The sequence below is a fragment of the Cetorhinus maximus genome, chromosome 13, assembly GCF_964194155.1.
Source record: "Cetorhinus maximus chromosome 13, sCetMax3.hap1.1, whole genome shotgun sequence".
NCBI lineage: Eukaryota > Metazoa > Chordata > Chondrichthyes > Lamniformes > Cetorhinidae > Cetorhinus > Cetorhinus maximus.
This window is the reverse complement of record NC_135891.1, coordinates 56343355-56363862: the sequence shown is the minus strand read 5'-3', so window position 1 is coordinate 56363862 and position 20508 is coordinate 56343355. Positions and strand designations below refer to the sequence as shown.

At 40.0% G+C, this 20508-nt stretch overlaps 1 protein-coding gene across 5 annotated transcripts in view; it reads left to right on the top strand.

Moving 5' to 3' along the window:
- The window catches only part of znf335 (zinc finger protein 335), an 84722-nt gene that overhangs the window by 7824 nt on the left and 56390 nt on the right, over positions 1 to 20508 (top strand). For all 5 annotated transcript variants that reach the window (XM_078555406.1, XM_078555404.1, XM_078555403.1 and 2 more), the window contains 10 exons: positions 1875 to 2148; positions 2540 to 2617; positions 3032 to 3283; positions 5524 to 5670; positions 6996 to 7148; positions 10800 to 11064; positions 11988 to 12168; positions 12807 to 12919; positions 13956 to 13974; positions 20110 to 20226. In XM_078555406.1, coding sequence (XP_078411532.1) covers positions 1875 to 2148; positions 2540 to 2617; positions 3032 to 3283; positions 5524 to 5670; positions 6996 to 7148; positions 10800 to 11064; positions 11988 to 12168; positions 12807 to 12919; positions 13956 to 13974; positions 20110 to 20226 — 1599 coding nt within the window. The remainder of the gene's footprint in view (positions 1 to 1874; positions 2149 to 2539; positions 2618 to 3031; positions 3284 to 5523; positions 5671 to 6995; positions 7149 to 10799; positions 11065 to 11987; positions 12169 to 12806; positions 12920 to 13955; positions 13975 to 20109; positions 20227 to 20508) is intronic.

Here is a 20508-nt window from a genome sequence, read left to right as displayed (position 1 = left end):
GATACCAAAAGGGCAGAAATGGAGGAATTCGGAGGGCAGTAGGATGGGAGAATACAGTGCACTTTGGTAGAAAGAATAGAGGCATAGACTATTTTCTAAATGGGGAGTGAATTCAGAAGTCTGGAGTGCAAAGAGACATGGGAGTCCTAGTCCAGGATTCTCTTAAGGTTAACTTGCAGGTTGAGTCGGTAGTTAGGAAGGCAAATGCAATGTTGGCATTTATTTCAAGAGGACTAGAACATAAAAGCAGGGATGTGCTGCTGAGGCTTTATAAGGCTCTGGTCAGACCATATTTAGAATATTGTGAGCAATTTTGGGCCCCGTATCTCAGGAAGGATGTGCTGGCCCTGGAGAGGGTCCAGAGGAGGTTCACGAGAATGATCCCAGGAATGAAAGGCTTAACATATGAGGAACGTTTGAGGACTCTGGGTCTATACTCGATGGAGTTTAGAAGGATGAGGGGATATCTGATTGAAACTTACAGAATACTGAAAGGCCTGGATAGAGTGGACGTGGGGAAGATGTTTCCATTAGTAGGACCCGAGGGCACAGCCTCAGAGTAAAGGGAAGACCTTTTAGAACAGAGATGAGGAGAAACTTCTTTAGCCAGAGATTGGTGAATCTATGGAATTCATTGCCACAGAAGGCTGTGGAGGCCAGGTCATTGAGTGTATTTAAGACCGAGATAGATAGGTTCTTGATTGGTAAGAGGATCAAAGGTTATGAGGAGAAGGCGGGAGAGTGGGGTTAAGAAACTTATCAGCCATGATTGAATGCCGGAGCAGACTCGATGGGCCCAATGGCCTAATTTCTGCTCCTATGTCTTATGGTCTTATGGTCTTAGGAAGCATGAGACCATAAATGGATTTGAAAACAAGAATGATGCTGGCAGCAGATTTTTTTTATTTGTTCATTGCCCTTGTTCAGAGGGCATTTAAGGTCTGGAGTCACATGTAGGCCAGACCAGATAAAGACGTCAGATTCCCTAAAGGGCATTAGTGACCCAACGACAATGGTTTTGTAGTCATCATCAGACATTTAATTCCGGATTTATATTGAATTCAAATTTCACCATCTGCCATGGTGGGATTCGAACCCAGGTCCCCAGAACACTATCCTGAGTCATTAGAATACTAGTCCTGGCGGAGGATGAGAGGCTAGCCAGGGGCATATTGGAATAATCAGACCAAGAGGTGACAAAGGAATGGGTAAAGATTTCAGCCACAGAAAGGCAGAGGCCGGGGCAGAGACAAAGGATGTTATGTAGGTGGAAGTAGGTAGTCTTTGTGATGGAGAGGATATGGTATCATAATCTCAACCTGGGATTAAATAGAATGCAAAGATTGTAAACTGTCTGGCTCAACTCAATGACAGGAAGGGAGAGGAATTGGTAGTAATGGTATGGCTTTTGCAGCAGGGGCTGAAGGCTTCATTCTTCCTAATATTTAACTAGAGGAGATTACTCTTCCTTCAAGACTAGATTTCAGAAAAACGGTTCGACTACTTTAAATTATATTGTTAATTGAAATTAGAAGAGGCACATTAACATTGCTGCCTTTTTTGTAGATGCAACTTATCAATATCTTTTAAATTTTAAAGTATAAGCTGTGTTTGGACATTTTTGTTCCATGGGCAAACCTGTTTTCGGTGACTATGGGCGCTTGAAAACAGGCTGTTGTCTGTTGGAATAGGGATGTATTGGGTGAAGCGTTCCCTTATTTAAATGATGCTAACTGGGCAAAAATTTCTGCAATGAACTTTAGAATGGAAAAATGATCCCATTTAGCACTCTGAACTATCTTTGATTGCATTGAACCCAAAAACTGCTGAAATCCTTCATAACAAATACATTTCCTTTTTCTGTGATATTCCAGGAGGTGGTTCCAGAAACAAGTTCCAGCACTGATGTTATAACCATCACACACCTTCCAGATTCTTCCTCGGTTGCTCAGTCCACTATTGTGTCCAGTGTCTCCACAGTTACACAGTCTATCATGGTGTCTGAATCTGCCCAAGTATTGGTTCACTCCAGTGTGGCACCGGATGGTACCATGATTGTGTCAGACTCGACCGCTTCTACATCCTCCGATCTTGGATCAGCTATTGATAAAATTATAGAATCTACAATTGGACCTGACATTATGCAAAGTGAGTTCCCTTAGAATGTTCCTATTGGAAGACCATACCTGCTGATTATTCATCACACAAATATAGCACCTATGAAACATTTCCATGTAAATTAATTACTGCTCAGTATCAGGCCTTTGATGTAGTTAAAGCTTGTTAAATGGGACACCTGGTGTCTATTGGTTAACTAATTCTGATTCATACAAAGAAAAAGAAATAAAATGTTCCATTAAAAACAGAAAGACAGCTTAATGTTTTGTGTATGAAACCCTTCAGAGTTGAAAGATTATGTTGAAGGTACTGATCTGTTTTCTGCATCTTCTCGTTTTTATATATGATTTCTCACATTTGAAATGAATAAGCCATCTGCTGTGCTCTTGCCTGGGTTGTGATGATTTGGTATTTTCCCCAGGTTGTATTGCTGTAACGAGTGCAGGAGATGAAGGAGCTGAAGTCACTCAGTACCTTGTACTGCCATACCCTGATGATGGTAAGAATATAACTGCTGGGCTTTTCTTTAATGAAGTTACAGAGGTGCAACAGTTTCCCTCAAACATCACCTGTATTTTTTTTTTTGCTGTGTGGTAATTTAAAAGTTTTGATCAATACATTGTACACAACTTTATCAAATCTGTTAATTTCACTAGTGTACAGATTGCATGCTTACAAATCATTGTGACAGTTCAATTTATTGTTATAAAATGCTGGAGCTTTTCTGTCAAGGTTTACAATATTATCTTGAATTTGCCATTGCTCCTCAGTCTGTTGCCCCTTATGTATGGGTGATTTGTAGGATGCGCTTTTGAAAAATGTAATCAGATCACGTGCTCTAGGTGATTATTATTTCCATGGTATTTAGTACTCAGCCACCCCTGACTTTGCCCCTCTAATGTATTTTATTTAGGTGGTCCTATTGATTCCCAAATGTCCAACTCTCAGATGTCCAGCTCCCGGCTTTCCAACATGTCGGGTGATGGATTGGGAGAAGGGCCGACATCTACCTGTGCAGACCATCTTGAGCAGCATGACCTGTCTAATCTGGAGGACATGATGGAGGTGGTGGTGGTTCAGCAGTTCAAGTGTAAGATGTGTCCATATAAAAGCATCTCGAAGGACAATCTGATCAATCACATGAAGGATCGACATCTCAACATTGGTAATTCTCAGTCCAATGCTCATTTCCCACATATGTCACCCTATGTTAATTTACTGTCTGTAAATCTAGAAACCTTTGTTATTTCCACACAACTTTATAACTTTAAATCAGTACTTTTCTCAACCTCTTCCCTTCCCCACCCAGTGTGTTGTTTGCTGACCTCTGTTCATGCCAGGTAAGATACTATGAAGCCCCTTAAGCTCCAGGGCTATGGACCAAGTGTTGGAAAACGGGATTAGGTTGGGATGTTAATTTCTTGGTTGGTGCAGACACGATGGGCAGAGTGCCCTCCTTTTGTGCCGTAAAAGTTTCTACATTTTTCTAAATATCTTGAAAGGAGGAATGTGCAGGGATGTGTGGAGCAGGCAGGGTAGTGGCAGTACGTGAGTTGCTCCTTAGGACAGCCAGCATGGGTATGCTGGGCTGAATAGCCTTCTGTGCTGTAACCATTCTATGATTCTATTTAATCACAGATCAGCTTGTCAAAGAGCTTCTGTGTTAGATATTAAACCAGAACAGTGCTGCTGTCTGGGCACAAACCACTGTATGTTAACAGATGGCTGTCGATTTGCTGAGGGTAGATTGACATCCTTGCTAGCTTTGGGTGTCAATTCAGGCTTTCAAACAGCACTTGGACTCGAATCGGATTCCAATCTTATGACCCACATTTACATACTGTCAGCGAGATCTCTCGTCCACCTCCCCTTCACTTGTGGCGCTGCATGATCTGCTACCCCATGTGCCTGCCAGGTTGTGAAAAGTCAGCAGAGTTGAGAATCCCAACTGTTGGGATATTCCCAATTCTCAATGGATATACATCATCTCTAGAGAAACAACTTTAACTTGTTTATATAATGCCTTTAGCATAGTAAAAACATCCCAAGGCAATTCACAGGAGCATTGTTAGACAAAGTTTGACATTGATCCACATAGCGGTATTCGGACATGAGACCAAAAGCTTGGTCAAAGAGGTAAATTTTAAGAAGTGACTTGAAGGAGAGGCAGAAAAGTTTAAAGAGGGAATTCCAGAGCTTAGGGCTTAAGCACAAATGCCAATGGTGGAGCAATGAAAATTGGGGATGTGCAAGACGTCAAAATTGGAGTGCAGAGATCGTGGAGGGTTTTAAGGCTGGAGGAGGTCAGAGATAGGGAAGGGTGAGGTTGTGGAGGGATTTGAACACAAAAACGAGAATTCTAAAGTGAGACGATGTCAGACTGGAAGCCAGTATAGGTCAGCAAACACAGAGGTGATGGGTAAATGGGACTTGGTACGAATTAGGATATCGGCAGGAAGAGGTTTGGAGGAGCTAAGTTTTGTGGAAGGTGGGAGGCCAGCAGGAGAGCACTGGAACAGCCAAGCCTAGAGGTATCAAAGGTATTGATGAAGGCTTCAATTCAATGAATTGAGGCAGGAATGGAGATAGGTGATATTGCAGAGGTGGAACTAGGTGGTTTTGATGATGAAGAAAATGTGGGGTTGGAGGCTCAGCTCTGGGTTAGATAGAATAACGATGTAAAGATCAGCCCAGTTCAGCCTCAGACAATGGATAAGGAGGGGGATGTATTCTGTGGCTAGGGAATGGCCAATTGAGCTATTGTCTTTGACCTTCCCACTATTTAACGAAAGGAAATTTTATGTTCATCAAATACTGGATGTCATTTGAGCAGTGTGACAAGAAAAGGCTTCAGCAAAACTATTTCGCTAAAGTTATTGTCATTAATTGGTGTTGTTTTTATTCCCTTTTCTATAATACATTCCCTGTCCTCCAGTCAGTAGTTTCTCTCTATAATGTAGCTGAAGTTGGATACTCAGCTTACAAGTCTGGGCCTGGTCCAATACTCTATGGTTTCATATGTTGGAGTATTGTGGAGAATGGCCCTTGACTTGATTAAAAATAGTCTGTAACTCTACAGTAAACAAACCCTTTGTCATGGGGCATTGTTGCAACAAGTAAATCAAAAATGTATATGAACTACAAATAATTTTTAAAAGAAATTTGTGTATTCCTTTTGCTTTGGATTCTTTAATTTTACTTCATAGTATTCCTTTACACACAATTACAAGAGGGAAGAATCAGTGTATCTGATTTTTGAATGCACAGGTCTACATTTTGAAATCTCTGACTGCATGTGTTTCGTTGTGGAGAATATCTGCTTACAGCATTCGCTACACGTATGGTCGAATGGTGTATGGTGAATTAAAGCTAAACCTTCATTTGAACTTCCATGCCATTTCCTAGGTGGTTTCCTATCTAAAAAGAGAGGGAGGGGACGGCCGAGGAAGCAAAATGTGTCACCAAGACCAGAGGAAAATAAGGCTCAGGAGCAAGAGCAAGAAGAGGAGGATGATGATATTGTGGATGCTGGAGCCATTGATGATCGAGAGGGTAATGCACTTCTAATAAAAGTTTGGGAACAGGCTTTTCGTTAAGTCCGTTTACTTCAGGAAGCACAACAGGAGATGTAGCAACAGTCAGCAGCCAATACAGCAGCCAATGAAAGAAATCTGCCAGGGCACAGCAAAAGGGGTTTGCATCTGTCTCAATGTCTCAATATGGTGGCATCCTGGCACAATTGAAGCAAACGTTGCTAATCTACTTGCAGGGTTGAATACAGTGTGATTGCATTGCTATGTTTCAGTGGGCTGCTGATGTCTTTAGTCCCTCTAGATGGAAATTCCATTTGGATTCCTTTCATTCTACAATAGATTTTAGTCTCTTGGGTTTGGGTCTAATTTCATGCTCATTGAGGGCATTTGGAAAGGAAAGTGTTTTCTCTTTTGGTACTGTTTCAGCATTCAAATGTTTGCAGGTCAAAAATCACACCATCTATTTTGTTTGTTCATGTTTTAGCCTCAATGCAATACTTTCTCCAAGCATTTTGGGTTAAAAAAATTACCAAAGACTTATATCAGCCTCTCCATTGTACTGAGACCAGGAGCAGTAAATGAGAGTCATAATATTGATCAATGTAGGTGGACTAGTAGAATTGTTGCAGTTATATTGATGTTGTAAATAGAGAAGCTCCACAATGAATTTTTAGTTTTAATTTGAATGAAATAGGGTATCTTGTGAGCTCCCACTTGGAAACAACTGACAGGCAGCATGCAGTTAAGAGGTGATGAGGTACTGTAGTGACAGGAAGTGACATGGTTTGTTTAAGTTGGTGCCGCTATGAAATTAGTACAGACATTGATCTGAACGCTGGGTTCCACATCAGAGAATAGATTGAGATTTTAACTTTTGTTGGGATGGTATGTAACCTAGCCATGTGACATTCATCGAGAGTGAAGTCCTGAAAAATATACAAAAGCAAAATGCTGCAGATGCTGAAAATCTGAAATAACTGAAAATGCTGTAAATAATTAGGTTTGGCAGCATCTGTGGAGAGAGAAACAGAGTTAACATTTTAGGCCTGTGACCTTTCATCAGAACGGGAAAAAGTTAGAAATGTAATAGGTTTGAAGTGCTATTCCGTTTCTTTCCCCACAGATGCTGCCAAACCTGCTGAGCATTTCCAGCATTTTCTGTCCTGGAAAATATATTTAGAATATGTAACAAAATTTTATATTTGTGTGATCCGTTGTTTGATAAGCAAAAGTGTCACTTTATCAGTTTTACGAAAAACATGCTGCTTTACGTCTTCAACCTGATAAATTGCTTACTCCTCCTAGGTAGTTTTCCATTCTAGAAAATAATCTCTCTTCCTTTAGCTGACAGCGATTATAACCCAGCAGAAGATGAGACACGTGGAAGGCAACCAAACTATAATCGTAATGTCACAACTTCTACCAGTGACCGACCTCGGAGGCGTCCTGGGAGACCTCGCAAAGTTTTGCGGACAGAAGCAGTGTCTGGGATCAATGGTACAATATACTGCCTTTCTTGAATTGGCTCCTCATCAGACCGTTGCTTAACTTCTTTTGTGCTTGATACAATGCTTATAATTTCCCTCTGCATAAACAAATGAGGACAATGAAGGATGATGCAGGTCTTGTGTTTGAGATTCCAGCAGAGTCTAGCCACTGATGTTGCTTTCCAGGATCAGGAAGCTTTTCATTTGCTTCCAATTATTTTAAAGTGCCCACTCTGTCTCACAACCTTCCCCTATACTATATGTAACAGAGCAGCTAAGGAAGAAAGGAGACCTGGAGTAGATGCCATCTAGATCTCATCTATCTATTTATTTCAGAGATTGGAGTTAAGTCTGTAGCCTACTTCTTTATACAGGCAACCAGAGGTTATATTTGTGCCTTGGTTCCGCCTGATTTGTATAGTTTTCAGTAATGTAGATAATGCCGTTTTCTCTTTTCCAGTTTTTTTTTCCACTTTTCCTGAAGGTGTAGACCTCTACTAAGGTATGGTTCAAAGGTTGTCAGCAAACTTCCTTAACTTTTCCTAAGTAGTCAACCTTCAGGTATGAATCACGACAGTGAGTTCTAACAGGGCATTTGACAATAGGAGGCAAGACAACCAACCCTTATCTGCTATACTTGAGATGGAGGTCAGTGCTATAGTTTGTTTTTGTTGTTGAAATTTCTCTTTGTCCTAGCTGATAACCGTTTACTCAACATTGACTGAGGATTGAACTTGGGTTCTTCCTGATCTGCAGAGTCACTTCCATAGCAGGGAGTGTATTTACTTTTCAAGACAGGTGGCAATTAATTTGATAGTTTTTTTTTAAATTCAGCAATTGGATAGGTGAGGAACAAGAATTGTCCTTTGCTTCTTAAGTACTAGCTTTTTTGGAGATGATGCATGTTTTGATTTGAACTTCGAATCTAGAATGATGGAAATGGAACAGTGAACATCAGGATAGTTTTGCTTCCACGCACAGCACTGAGACCATCCAGGCACAAGAAACTGTAGCCGTGGGCATTATTCCTCTCAACTTCTCCAGAACCTTCGATATGGTCTACTGCTCCTTCCTCCTCCACCTCCTGTACTCTATATCAACCATTTTGTGGTTCTATTCTTGACTGTCTCAACACAGACAGAATGTCTCCTGCAATGACATTTCCACCCAGGCTAAGGTTCCTTCCTTAGCCATTTTCTATTCTTTGCCTAATTGCTGTGATTATAGTCAACTTCCCTTGTATATGCTGATAAAATTTCCATTTGCTCCACCATAGTCCTCTAGTTCTCGACTCCATGAAGGTTGTAGCCTGTTCTCACGTTGCATTAATATAATACCTTTGACATAAACAAAAAAGCTCCAAGGTGCTTAACAGGAAAGTAATCAAACAGAAAATGGCACTTACCCAAAGAAGAAGACATTAGGACAGATGACAAATGCTTGGTCTTAGTCAGAGGTAGATTATAAGGAGCCTCTTGTAGGAAGAGAGAGATTTAGAGAGGGAATTCCAGAGCTTGGACTCAAGACGGCTGAAGCCACAGCTGCCATTGGTAGAGAAAATTAAGTTAGGAGTGCACAAGGCCAGAATTGGAGGAGCGCAGAGGGCTGGAAAAGTTAAGGAAAGGCTGGAGATGAGTGGTCTTGTGTGGTGATGTATGAACAGGATATGAAAATATGAATGGCAGAATTTTGGATGAGTTCAAATTAATGGAGGGCGAAAGATGGGAAGCTGGTCAGGAGTGCAGTGGATTAGTCCAGTGTGGCAAATTGGTGGTGAAGCAAAACTTTGTGTCTTCAGCAATCATATAGAAGATGTTGTGTCTTTGGATAATGTTGCAGGGCAGCAAATAAATGAGAAATAGACATGGGGCCAAGGAGTGATCCTCAGAATGGATTGTGGAAATAGGAAGAGAAGATTCTCTAGAAATGCACTGGATAGGTTAGAGTGGAACTAGTTGAGGAGGATCACAATCAGCTGAACAATGGAGGAGAATAGTTGGTGGAGGTGGTCAACTGTGTCAAAGGCTAGTGATAGGTTGAGAAGGATGATGAGAATCAAAGAGTATATTAGTTGTGATTTCGATTAGGGCCATTTTGGTAGTTTAGCAGCAATAAAAATCTGACTGGAGGAGTTCAAACATGGAGTTTGGAAAAGATGAGCATGAATTTGGGAAGCGATGACATGTTCAATTACTTTAGAGAGGAAAGTAAGGTTGAAATGGGATGCTAGTTTTCAAAGACATCAGGGCATGGACAATCCAGAAATTTCACCAATTTAACATGTGCAAGATTAAAATCATCCTGATTAGCTCCTGACATTAAAGGTTTCACACTTTAGCCTGCTTCTCCATCCTCCATTCTGTTCCACCTTCCAATTTTTCATTGAAAACTCAGTGGTCCACAGTCTCGATGTTTTATTTGGCCCTGACTGCACTTCAACCTCCACATCTAATCCATTACAAAGATCGTCTTTACTTACCTCCATTTTCTAACATGCTTCCATTCCTATCTCACCTCACTATTAGTAAAACCCTCATCTACAGCTTTGTTAGATGCCCCTAGTGAAGCAGGGAAGAATCTGTATTTATATAGCACTTTTCACAACCTCACAACATCCCCCAAAGCGCTTCGCAGCCAATGAAAGTGCAGTCACTGTTATAATGTAAAAAAATATGGTAGCTAAATTACACAGAGCAAGTCCTCACAAAAATTAAACAAATGACCAATTAAACTGTTTTAGTCGTGTTGTTTAAGGGGTAAGTATTGGCCAAGACCCATAGGGACTCACGTTCTTTTTCTTTTGCATAGTATTAAGGGATCTATAATTTGCCTAATCATTGAATGAAAAGGTTTGTGTTGCAACATCCTGCCTGCAGTATTCTGCACAGCTAAATTTGAATGACACTTGATTCCATAGCACTGTACTTAAGTGTCAGCAAAAATAATGTGCTCAAGTTTTTGGAGCGGGTCTCGAATCCACCATTTTCTGACTTAGATTGAGAGTGCTACCACTGAGCTGAGGCTCACACCCAATCAATGCTCTTCTAAACTCCTTGCACAAACTCCAACCCATCCAGAACTCCACTGCCAACATTTAATTCTGCATTAAGTTCTGCTTGCCTGTTCTCCCCAACTCTTCTGTGCTTATAGACCTCAACTGACTGACAATATCTGGATTACGAAATCCTCGCCCTTGTTTAGACATCTTTGTGTAAACTCCCCAGGTAACTTTCTAACTCCTGTTACGGTCTGAACTTTCCTTTCTTCAGCTGCTCTTAGTGACAGAGCCTTCGGCCATTGTACCCTACATTCTGGAATGCTCTTCCTAAAACCTTCCTTCTTGTGACATCTCTTCCTACCTTCAAAAGGCCAATATTGCTGATGCTGGAAATCGGAAATAAAAGCAAAATGCTGAAAAAACTCAGCATGTCTGGCAGTATCTGTGGAGAGAGATATACAGAGTTTATATTTCAGGCCTACAACTTTGAAAGGCCATAGACATGAAACATTAACTCTGTTTCTGTCTCTCCACTGATGCTGACAGACCTGCTGAGTGTTTCCAGCATTTTCTCCTCAAAATCGACCATTTTAATTGTGTTTTCAGTTGTAAGCCCTAATTCTTCTAGTTTCTGAGCCCTCCTCCCAATGTCTTGTGAAACAGGAGCAGAGGTTGAGGCGCTTGTCACCTCCCAGTCTAACCCGATGGACCTCCAGAGCTCTGAAGCAGCCAGCTCAACTGCACAAGAGAATGGCGATATATCAGCAGGCAATGACATCATAGCGGAGTCTGGGATCAGCCAATCTGATTCTGAGAACAAAGACCCATCATCAAATACCAACGAGATATCTTACAAGCATTCGAGAAGGCGTGGACGCCCACCCAAGCGATTTGGCAGGAGGAAGTACAGAGGATACTTGGGGCGCAGGTAAACCAATTGTTAGCCCAGTGTTTAGAGTCTTTAAGTATGCCTGTTGAACTGCATCCTATCAACGAGTGGCATTTATTGAAACCCTTTGAATTTAAAGTTTGAAATATGGAACATGATGTTTAATGCTGGCCTAACGATATCAGTACTTGCAGTTTTAATTCCGTATCTATCAAGCTATGAATTTGAATGTAGCTAGCTAATACTGGATAACTGGATCCCATATTCCTGCAAGTATTATATCTAGAATGCTTGAGTTTAAGCTCACACAGAGCCCTTCACCAAAAAAAAAGCACAACATTCTGAAAACTATTAAATCAACATAGATGAAAGCTGGAACTTATAGGTGACGCAGTGTCACACCATATAGGTTTGGGAGATCTAATATGACTGCTTCGTGTTGGGGAGGGCCAGTTCCACCACCAAACAATTGTACAACTTAATGTTTTTTTTTAAATGTAACTTCTGCACCATTTTGACTGATCTGTGAAGATCATGGCTGGAGATCCCCTCCAGCTGGTCACTCCTTAGGTATCCTTTGGCAGCTTCCCCACATTCATCTTCATTGTGAGCAGAGCAGGCTTCTAGAAACCAAGATAGGAAAAGTTACTCCGATGTGGCCTTGTACCGCCCTCTACCCGTTATCCAAGGATTCCTCAACAGAGCTACCATCTGATGATAATATTGACGAAAGCTGGTATTTTTGAGTGAAGAACATAGTAAACAGAATTCCTTTCTCTACTTCTCTCAATCAGAGACTCGAAAGATATTCAGTTCCCAATTTATAATTCCAATGAAATATGGGAGTGTAACATTTTTAAATGTTAACTTTTGCAGATTGATGAAAATGAGTGAATATTTGTACTTATGAATTTTGAAAATTCTTTTAAAGTCTGACTGAAAATTTGTGCCTGAATACAAAGGTACAATTACTATAGATCCAGCAAGCCCCTGATGAGGCCCCACCACTGTCGGATCTGCGGCTCCCGTTTCCTGACGCAGGAAGACTTGAGGTTTCACATCGACTCACATGAGGGGAATGATCCAGAACGCTTCAAGTGCCTGCAGTGCAGCTATCGTTGCAAACGGTGGTCATCACTGAAGGTTAGTGATATCCGTGGAACTTAAACTGCAGTATCTCAACTTCTATTAGCGTAAACAAAATAACAGTTGGGTCTTGAGAACACAATTTGGCTCTAATGTGGCCTATGTTATATCCTTTTCTCCCTAAATCTTCTAAATTATGTCATGATTTAAATGAATAAATTGAAATAAATCTTCTGGTGCATTGTTTTTCTGGAAAAGTTCTTGACGTAACTCAGTTTTTAATTTTCTACTATTTTGGCAGCCGTGTCTTTCAAACTGTCAAAAGAGATGTTAAAACATTGTCACCAATATGACACGCTTGTTCTGTGACTGTGCACTACTCTTATACATTGCACTGTTATGTCAGTCCATTTTGAAGAACTGTTGGACAGCATGATGAGTGGGTCTGAAACCACATTGGAAAATGTGTGAATACCTTCAAATGTTGCCACTGAGATGTTTGATTTGGTGACTTTACACATTCTACACCAACCCTCTTGCCTCCTCTACTGTCTGTGCTGCTAGAAATTTATAAACATTAATTCACAGCTGGATTGGATGTCAGTGAGTCACCTAGTGAGTTAGGAGGGGGCCTAAAATACAATTTTTTTTGAGCACTATTTAATTTTTATGAAACCTGACTTCTTGTCTAACAGGAGCATATGTTTAATCATGTGGGAACAAAACCGTACAAATGTGAGGAATGTGATTATACAAGTGTGTACAAGAAGGATGTCCTCAGGCACTCCTCTATTCACACTAAGGAGAGGTAAGCAAAACCACAAACTTGTGACTCACATAGACCCTGGTATCAGAGTGTTTTTGAGAGTTTAAGTTTTCCCATTGTGATGTTCAAACTTAAAAACTTAAGAAAAAGAATTGTGTGAATTGAGAGCTATTTGGAGGTATTAAATTGGATTTATTTCTGAATTTTTGCCAGCTTAGTTTGATTATGTAGGCTACAGTTTGTAAACAAATATCATATTAGTTGCAGGTTATAAACAAACAACATTGAATAAAACCTATGAAAATAGAATACCACTGTAGTGCAATACTGACATGATACAAAGGGTGGTGATGTAAGGCATTTGAAATCCAAAAACAACACTTTTTTCTTTTTTTTTTCTCTATATCTCAACCTCTATCCTCTACTTCATCTTCACTCCTGGTTTTTCTTTCATTTCCAACCACTGACACCCTGATGATGGTTTGAAAAGAGGGATTCATTGCTAGGGAGTGGAGTGATTTGCATTTATAGTTATCTAATTGTCATGTGCCCTGATTTTTTTTCTCTCCATATATTTAACTATGATATTTCTATTGTTGGCTCTAGGTATGACTAACTCTAGAACTCTAGAGTTGTTTTTACATTTATAATATTAAATCAGATTTTCACAAAAATTATGCATTATCTTAAAGAACTATCCCCTTTTCTTTTACCTCTTCACCCTCAGTCTTGACTCCCACAGAAGTGTAAAGGGAAATATTGATTACCATAGTAATAAAGTTCACTATGTCTTTCTGTGAGCTTGTCTCTAAACACTTGCTACTGACTGCTTTAAGATTGTGGACCTTTTGTTTTGGAGTGTGCTGAAGATGGTCAAGTGTCAGCCTTATAAAATGGTGTGTAGAAAGATCCTTTTTGTGTAGGCTACTAATGTGGTGTACCAGTGTGCTGGCTGTGACCAAGCATTTGAAACTAAGAAACCCCATTAGGACAATGTGAATGCAATGTATGCTTAAGCTCCTCTTTCTCAGAATATTTAATTATGTATGACTTTTCTTCTTTCTCCTCACTTTCCCAGAAAGAAGAAAGCTGACCTGGTAAGTCCTTATTAAGTATGGACAAGATTTGATTGAACAGTAATAGTAATGAAATCCTTAGAAGGAAATGAGGGAATAAATGGGTTTCTTTGTTATTTTTGCCTTTCTATTATCTCTAGTATTGGAACTGTGGTATTGTCACCCTTCAAATCCAAATGGGACAAAGCCAAGCACTTGATTTTGGCTTCAGTTCTTACGCTCTGATGCTGGCCAAGCATGTTATTTATAAATGTGATCATTGAAACCGAAACAGCATTGAAAAATGGATTTCTGGTTTGCAATTTAAATCATTGTATAGAATGTACAGTACAGGTACAGGCCATTCAGTAGATCCATGTCAATGTTTATGCTACACGTGGGCCTCGTCCCACCCCACTTCATGTAACCCTATCAGGATATCCCTCTATCCCTTTCTCTCTGTGTTCTCCAGTTAGCCCTTAAATACATCAATAGTATTTGCCTCAACCACTCCTTGTGGTAACAGGTTCCATGTTCTCTAGGTAAAGAAGTTTCTCCTGAATTACCATGATCCAAATGTTCTAAGGAGTGGCAATCATCGTTAGGTGCCATTTCGCTCCTACTTTTGCCTGCCCCAACGTTGCTCCACATTTCTGGCCAGGTCTTCCGAGACCAGCTTCTTCAGAAATGCAGAGCACATCTTCCACCCAAGTGCTCCTTTGGAGTGCTGTAGCATTATGGTGAAGACTGGACACGCCCCCATTTTTTTTTGGCACTGGCTGCTGTAAGGTAAGTTTAAATGTCCAGTGTGAATATTAATGAATGGGTAAGGTGAATGAGGTAAGTGGGTAGGTAGTCAGTGGATCAAGGTAAGCGTGGCCGGGAGCGGTAGTCAGATCAGGGGTCCAGTCAGGTTGGGGGATATTCGGGGATCATGGAGGGTAGTTGGTGGGGGTGGGTGGGCGGGGGGGGGGGGGGGGGTCAATATGAGTGAATTGGGGGGGTCAGTTGTATAGGGATTTTTCTTAACATTTCCTGGGTAACTGTCCAGGTAAGTACTTCAGAAATCTCTAAACTCTGCGACTCTAACTCCAAGTCAGAGATGCGGAGGGTCCCTACAGGCAGGGGAATTGCCTATTGGAAATTCATTGGAGGTCAGTGCATCGGACTTCTGCGGGGTCGCAACGCACATCTTGGGCCATATGTCTGGTCTCTGACAATCCAGAGCCCTGAAGATCTGGGCTCATGTCATTCCCTATCAAACTCTTGTCACGTTTTTCAACAGTCCACTTAAAAATTGGATGATCTTGCTCAAAATTAGACAGGTGGTGTCCCTGAGGAAATGTAATGAGAAACTGAAACTTTGGACTGTTGATAGGGGTACAGTAATGTAGTGATTGTAGTACTTGACTAGAAATCCAAAGGCTTGGATGGACCATAGACCCACCATGGCAGTTTAAGAATTTGAATTGAGTTTTAAAAATATCTAGAAATAAAAAGCTGCTGATAATAAAAAGTGGCACTGAAGCTGTTGGAATGTCATTTAAAAAATCCAATTGGTTCAATAATGTCCTTTAGGGAAAGAAACTTGCCATTTCCTTACTCAGTCTGGCCTATACATGACTCCAGTCATCCATCTGCACCAAAATGGTTGACTCTTGACTGCGCTCTGAAGTAGCCTTATATGGTACTTGGTTGTATCAAATCACTATAAAGACTGCAGTGATTCAAGAAGAAGGTCAAACCAGCATACATGTCCGCCTAGGAATTACAAATTTTTTTTGTCCTTCCAAACATGATACAATTTGAGAGAGTATTTGAAGTTGTATAACACTAGGGTGAAATATTACCATTTTGTCCAAGGTGGTGTTAGTGGTACGAAACAGTTTCAGGCGATGAATTAAAAATATTGCAGAGGTGCACTCCAACATACTGGCTTCTATTTTTGCCAAATACGGTCGAAAGTGCAAACTTTTAGTGAACTTCTGTAACCTGAGGAGGATAAGGAAGAAAGTTTATTATGACTGGTACTAAATAAGATTGGAAAAAATGGGATTATTGATCATGAATTCAGAGCCAGATTCAAAGCATCATTGTTTTAAAATCATGACTAATGTGTGCTTACTGTAAATGTAACATTTACTTCAATCATACGTTTTGGTCACAATTAAACATAACTATTTATTATTTGTTTCTTCAGGAATAGGAGCAGGAGTAGGCCATACAGCTCTTCAGTCTGCTCTACTATTCAATAAGATCTCCCTGAGCTTCACTTTCCTACCCTATCCCCACATCCCATAATTCCCTTAATGCCCAAAGATCTTATCGATCTCAGTGTTGAATATACTCAACGATTGAGCATCTACAACCTTCTGGATGGAAAATTCCAAAGATTCAGAATCATCTTGAGTGAAGAAATTTCCCCTCACCTCATCCTAAATGGCCCCTTCTTATCCTCTGAGTATGACCCCTAGTTCTAGACTCCTCAGCCAGGGGGAACATCCTTTCAGTAATCACCCTGTCAAACCCTCTAAGAATGTTATATATTTTGATGAGATAGCCTCCCATTCCTCTAAACTCCGTAGAATATAGGCTCATTCTACTTGAACTTTGCTCATATGATAATCCTCTCATCCCAGCAATCAATCTAGTGTATCTTGCATGCCCCCCCACCGCATTACCACACAAGTGAAGTATATCCTTGGGTAAAGAGACCAAATCTGTGTACAAACTACTGCAGGTGTGGTCTCATCAAAGCCCTATATATTTCTATATATTTACTGTATAACTTCCTTATTCTTGTTCTCCAGCCCCCCTGTAATAAAGGCTAACGTACCATTTGCTTTCCTAATTGTTTTTGTAGCTGCATGTTAACTTTGTGTCACATGTTCATGGACATCCAAATCCCTCTGAACACCAACATTTACCAGTCTGTCATCTTTTAGAAAAATATTCTGCTTTTCTGTTCTTCCTACCAAAAATAATTTCCCGCTTCTCCACATTATACTCCAGCTGCTACCTCCTTGTCCATTCATTTAACCTGCCTATATCCCTCCGCATCTTCCTCACGGCTTACTTTCCCACATAGCTTTGGATCATTGGCAAAATTGTATTCATTACACTCTAGCCCCCTCAACTGAGTCATTGATACAGGTTGTAATAGTACATTTTCAGAATTTGTAACCAGGCTGACTGAAGGTCGGGTTTGGCTTAGATTTTTATTACTGAAATCAGTTTTATCAGAGAGTTTGCAGTTTAATCCAATGTTTCAATTATTAATTTTCTTGACTTGATTTAAAAACAATAGGTGGTGATCCCAGGAAATCTGATTTGTACTGGGAATCACTTTGTTTTTCTTTGTTTACATGGAGGCAAAGTATCAGGTCTGTAGTGGCTTGCAGCAGCAACCTTGAAAGCTGTGGAAATCTGTATCCAAGTGCCCAAAAGAAATGAAAAACAGGATATCCGTTCATCCTTTTGGTCATATGCCCCAATTTCTCCTGTGGCTCAGTGCCAAATTTTGTTTAACACTTCTGTGAAGTGCCTTGGAATGTTTTACTACGTTTAAGGTGCTGTATAAATCAAATTGTTGTTGATTTAAGTGAAGTGTGTTTGCACACATCATGAAAGTTTTCTGCTGAAGGGTTTAAGTGTGAAGTTGTTTTTTTAATATATTTCTCAGAACTGTGGTATGGCGCTGTGATTCAGCACATGGGACTATCCACTCTGCACCCTGTAGTTTTGAAAAATATATTTTGCCCTGACACTTCCTGGTTTACTACTAAGTCATCCTCCTCTGGGAGAGTACAGGAGGAAACCAGTTTCTTTCTTCCCTCTAGAGGAAGTATAGAATGTTACAGTGCAGAAGCAGGCCACTCAGCCTATCAAGTCTGTATTTACTTTTTCCCTATAGACAAACCACCTTGTCCAATCTTGCTTGCTCCCTGTACAATCTTAATATTTCTGTTTTTAATGTATTTTTGTCACAAATTCTGCATTATTTAAGTAAATATAATTTATTTATCTTGAATTACTTTTGTGAGCATCTTAAATTTGTGCTTCATTAGCATGTCACTGATTGGTGACAATCTTTCAATATTAATGTTATGTTTTATAGGCTCAAATGCATTTGAAGACTCCCCTCAACCTGGGGGGAAAAAAATAACTTTTCTTAACATCTTTCTTCATCTCTGTAACCCCCTTCAATCTTGCTAACATTCTAATGAATCTGTATTTTCATTGCTCTATATTCTTCCTAAAATAAACTGCACGTGTTATTCTAACTCTGATCTAACTCTCTTTTCTTTTATGTTCAATGCTTCTAGATACAAAACCCACATTCCACATGTCTTTTTATGGCCTTCTGTTCACTGTTCCCTTTAACCTGTAGGTGGATGCATCAGCTCCTCTACACTTAGTGCATCTTAAGTTGCAAAAGTCTGACTTACCCTATTCTTCCACAACGTATTATTTCATATTTCTCTTCAATATCCATATATCTGCCCATTCTGCTGATTTATCTCTGTGCTTTGGCAATCTTTCACAGTCCACAATTTGCCATACCCTCAATTTAGTAATATCAGTAAATTTCAGTGATCTTGGGTTGTGGTTGTGCCTATTTGTTGCTGACCTCAGAGGCATTAGTAAAAGCTGGGATGAACATTGGCTGCCTGCTAATAATGGTATTTAGTGTAGGCAGATCTAAAGAAAGACAGAGGATTGATTGGGTGCCATAGTGGGTTTATAACTTTAGTTTTTTCACCCCTGGCACTGGATAAAATCCAGCCAAGCTGCTGGTTTGGCAGTCTCAATTCTCTTCAAATGAATGTGAGCCAGCAGTGTAAATCAGATCTCAGATTTACACAGTTGAGCACAGTAATCCTAATCTATCATTCATATTGGTGCAGTTCAGTTGGTTTTTGAACATCCGAGTATAGGCACATTGTATAAAGGGACACTGGATGCAGACACTTCCTGAAAATAGAAGGTGTTCAAATCCCCAGAACTAGCATACCTAATTTCAGCACAGAATCTCAGCTCAAATACTATGTAGAGCAAGTCCCTCAGCTTGACCCCGTGCCCGTCATAAAGCAGTAACATGGCAAAGATGATCCTCAACTGGAGTTGCCCTGATTCACTCGTGGGCTGATGAGTTATATGGGCATGGGTTAAAAGGATTATTTTTGACCATCCTTTTCTGTAACCTTTTTTGAAAGATAAAAGTATTTTTCACTAGATGATAAAGTGTTTGTCATTAAGATTTGAGGCTCAAAGCATTCTGTAGAGTTAGAAAGAACTCCTGAAGTGACTGTTTCTGAACTTAATTACCAGAACTGCATATGGCTGATCAGTAGATGGAGGAATGACTGAAGACAGTGGAGCATAGCAGCCTCATAAGGAGCTAATTGCATAGATTTGTATAAGATAGTAAACAGTACAAAAAGATAGATCTGGAAACTGAGCAGTAAATATGGGGACAAAAAGTTGCAAGTAATAAAGAGAAACCAAAAAACCCTGGGAATTTTGTTTTTAATTGGATGCTTCAGTGGGATGGGCAGGGATGCTGTACAATCTTTTTGGGCAACTGAGCTAAAATGAGTTGAATGACTTTTCTCATTTGCATAGCAGAGCTGCTTATTTTAGCATTTTCTGTTTTTATTTCAGAGAGAGGAATTATTCTTGCTGTCCACAGATCAAATGTGGAGACTGCAGTATGACCCTTAGAGGAATGCTGCTTGTCTACATTTATTCTCATAGGCTCACTGAGTAATCACTAATATTTTCTATTTTTAAGGCCAGAACTCCTATAACTAACTAATCAACTATCCCTGTTGTACATCTACATCTACTTGAGGCAATAAAAGCAGCTTTACCTACTTTAAAAGATTTAACAAAAACAGCATGCTGGAAATACACAACAAGTCAGTTAGCATTTGTAAGGGCAAAAGACTAGTTAGCCTTTATCAGAACAGATTGTCTGAAAAGCTAACCTGCCTTTAATCATTTTCAGATGCTGACTAACCTGATATGTATTTCCAGAATTTTTGTTATAGATTTTCAGGCTTTTTTATCTTTTTGTAATTAAAATAGTAAAATCACATTTTGATAAACTGTGTTATAGCCTTTCTCATATTTTCTTAGCTTTAATTAATTCTTGCCTTGATTGTTAACCTGCAGGTGCCCAAGGTGAATTCTTATCCTTGCCCTGTGTGCTATCGCGTCTATCCCATGCAGAAAAGGCTAACACAGCACTTAAAGACACACAGCGCTGAAAAGCCTCATATGTGTGATAAGGTTGGAGCATTTCTTACTCGTGCGGTTTCCTGTAAATGCAGATCTTCTAACTTATCAAACAATAAATGTTTATTCTTGTAACTTTCCCCCAAGTATGGTACCTAGAACTGTTATACCACCTAATGGACAAAAGACTGTTCTGATATTTTATCTCTTTGACATGATTACACAGCACTTGGTTTTATAGTTGACTTTTCACCATGCTGCCAGCTGTATAAAGCTATGTATTTTATCACAGGAACTGGAGTAGGCCATTCAGCCCCTTGATCCTGTTCTGTCATT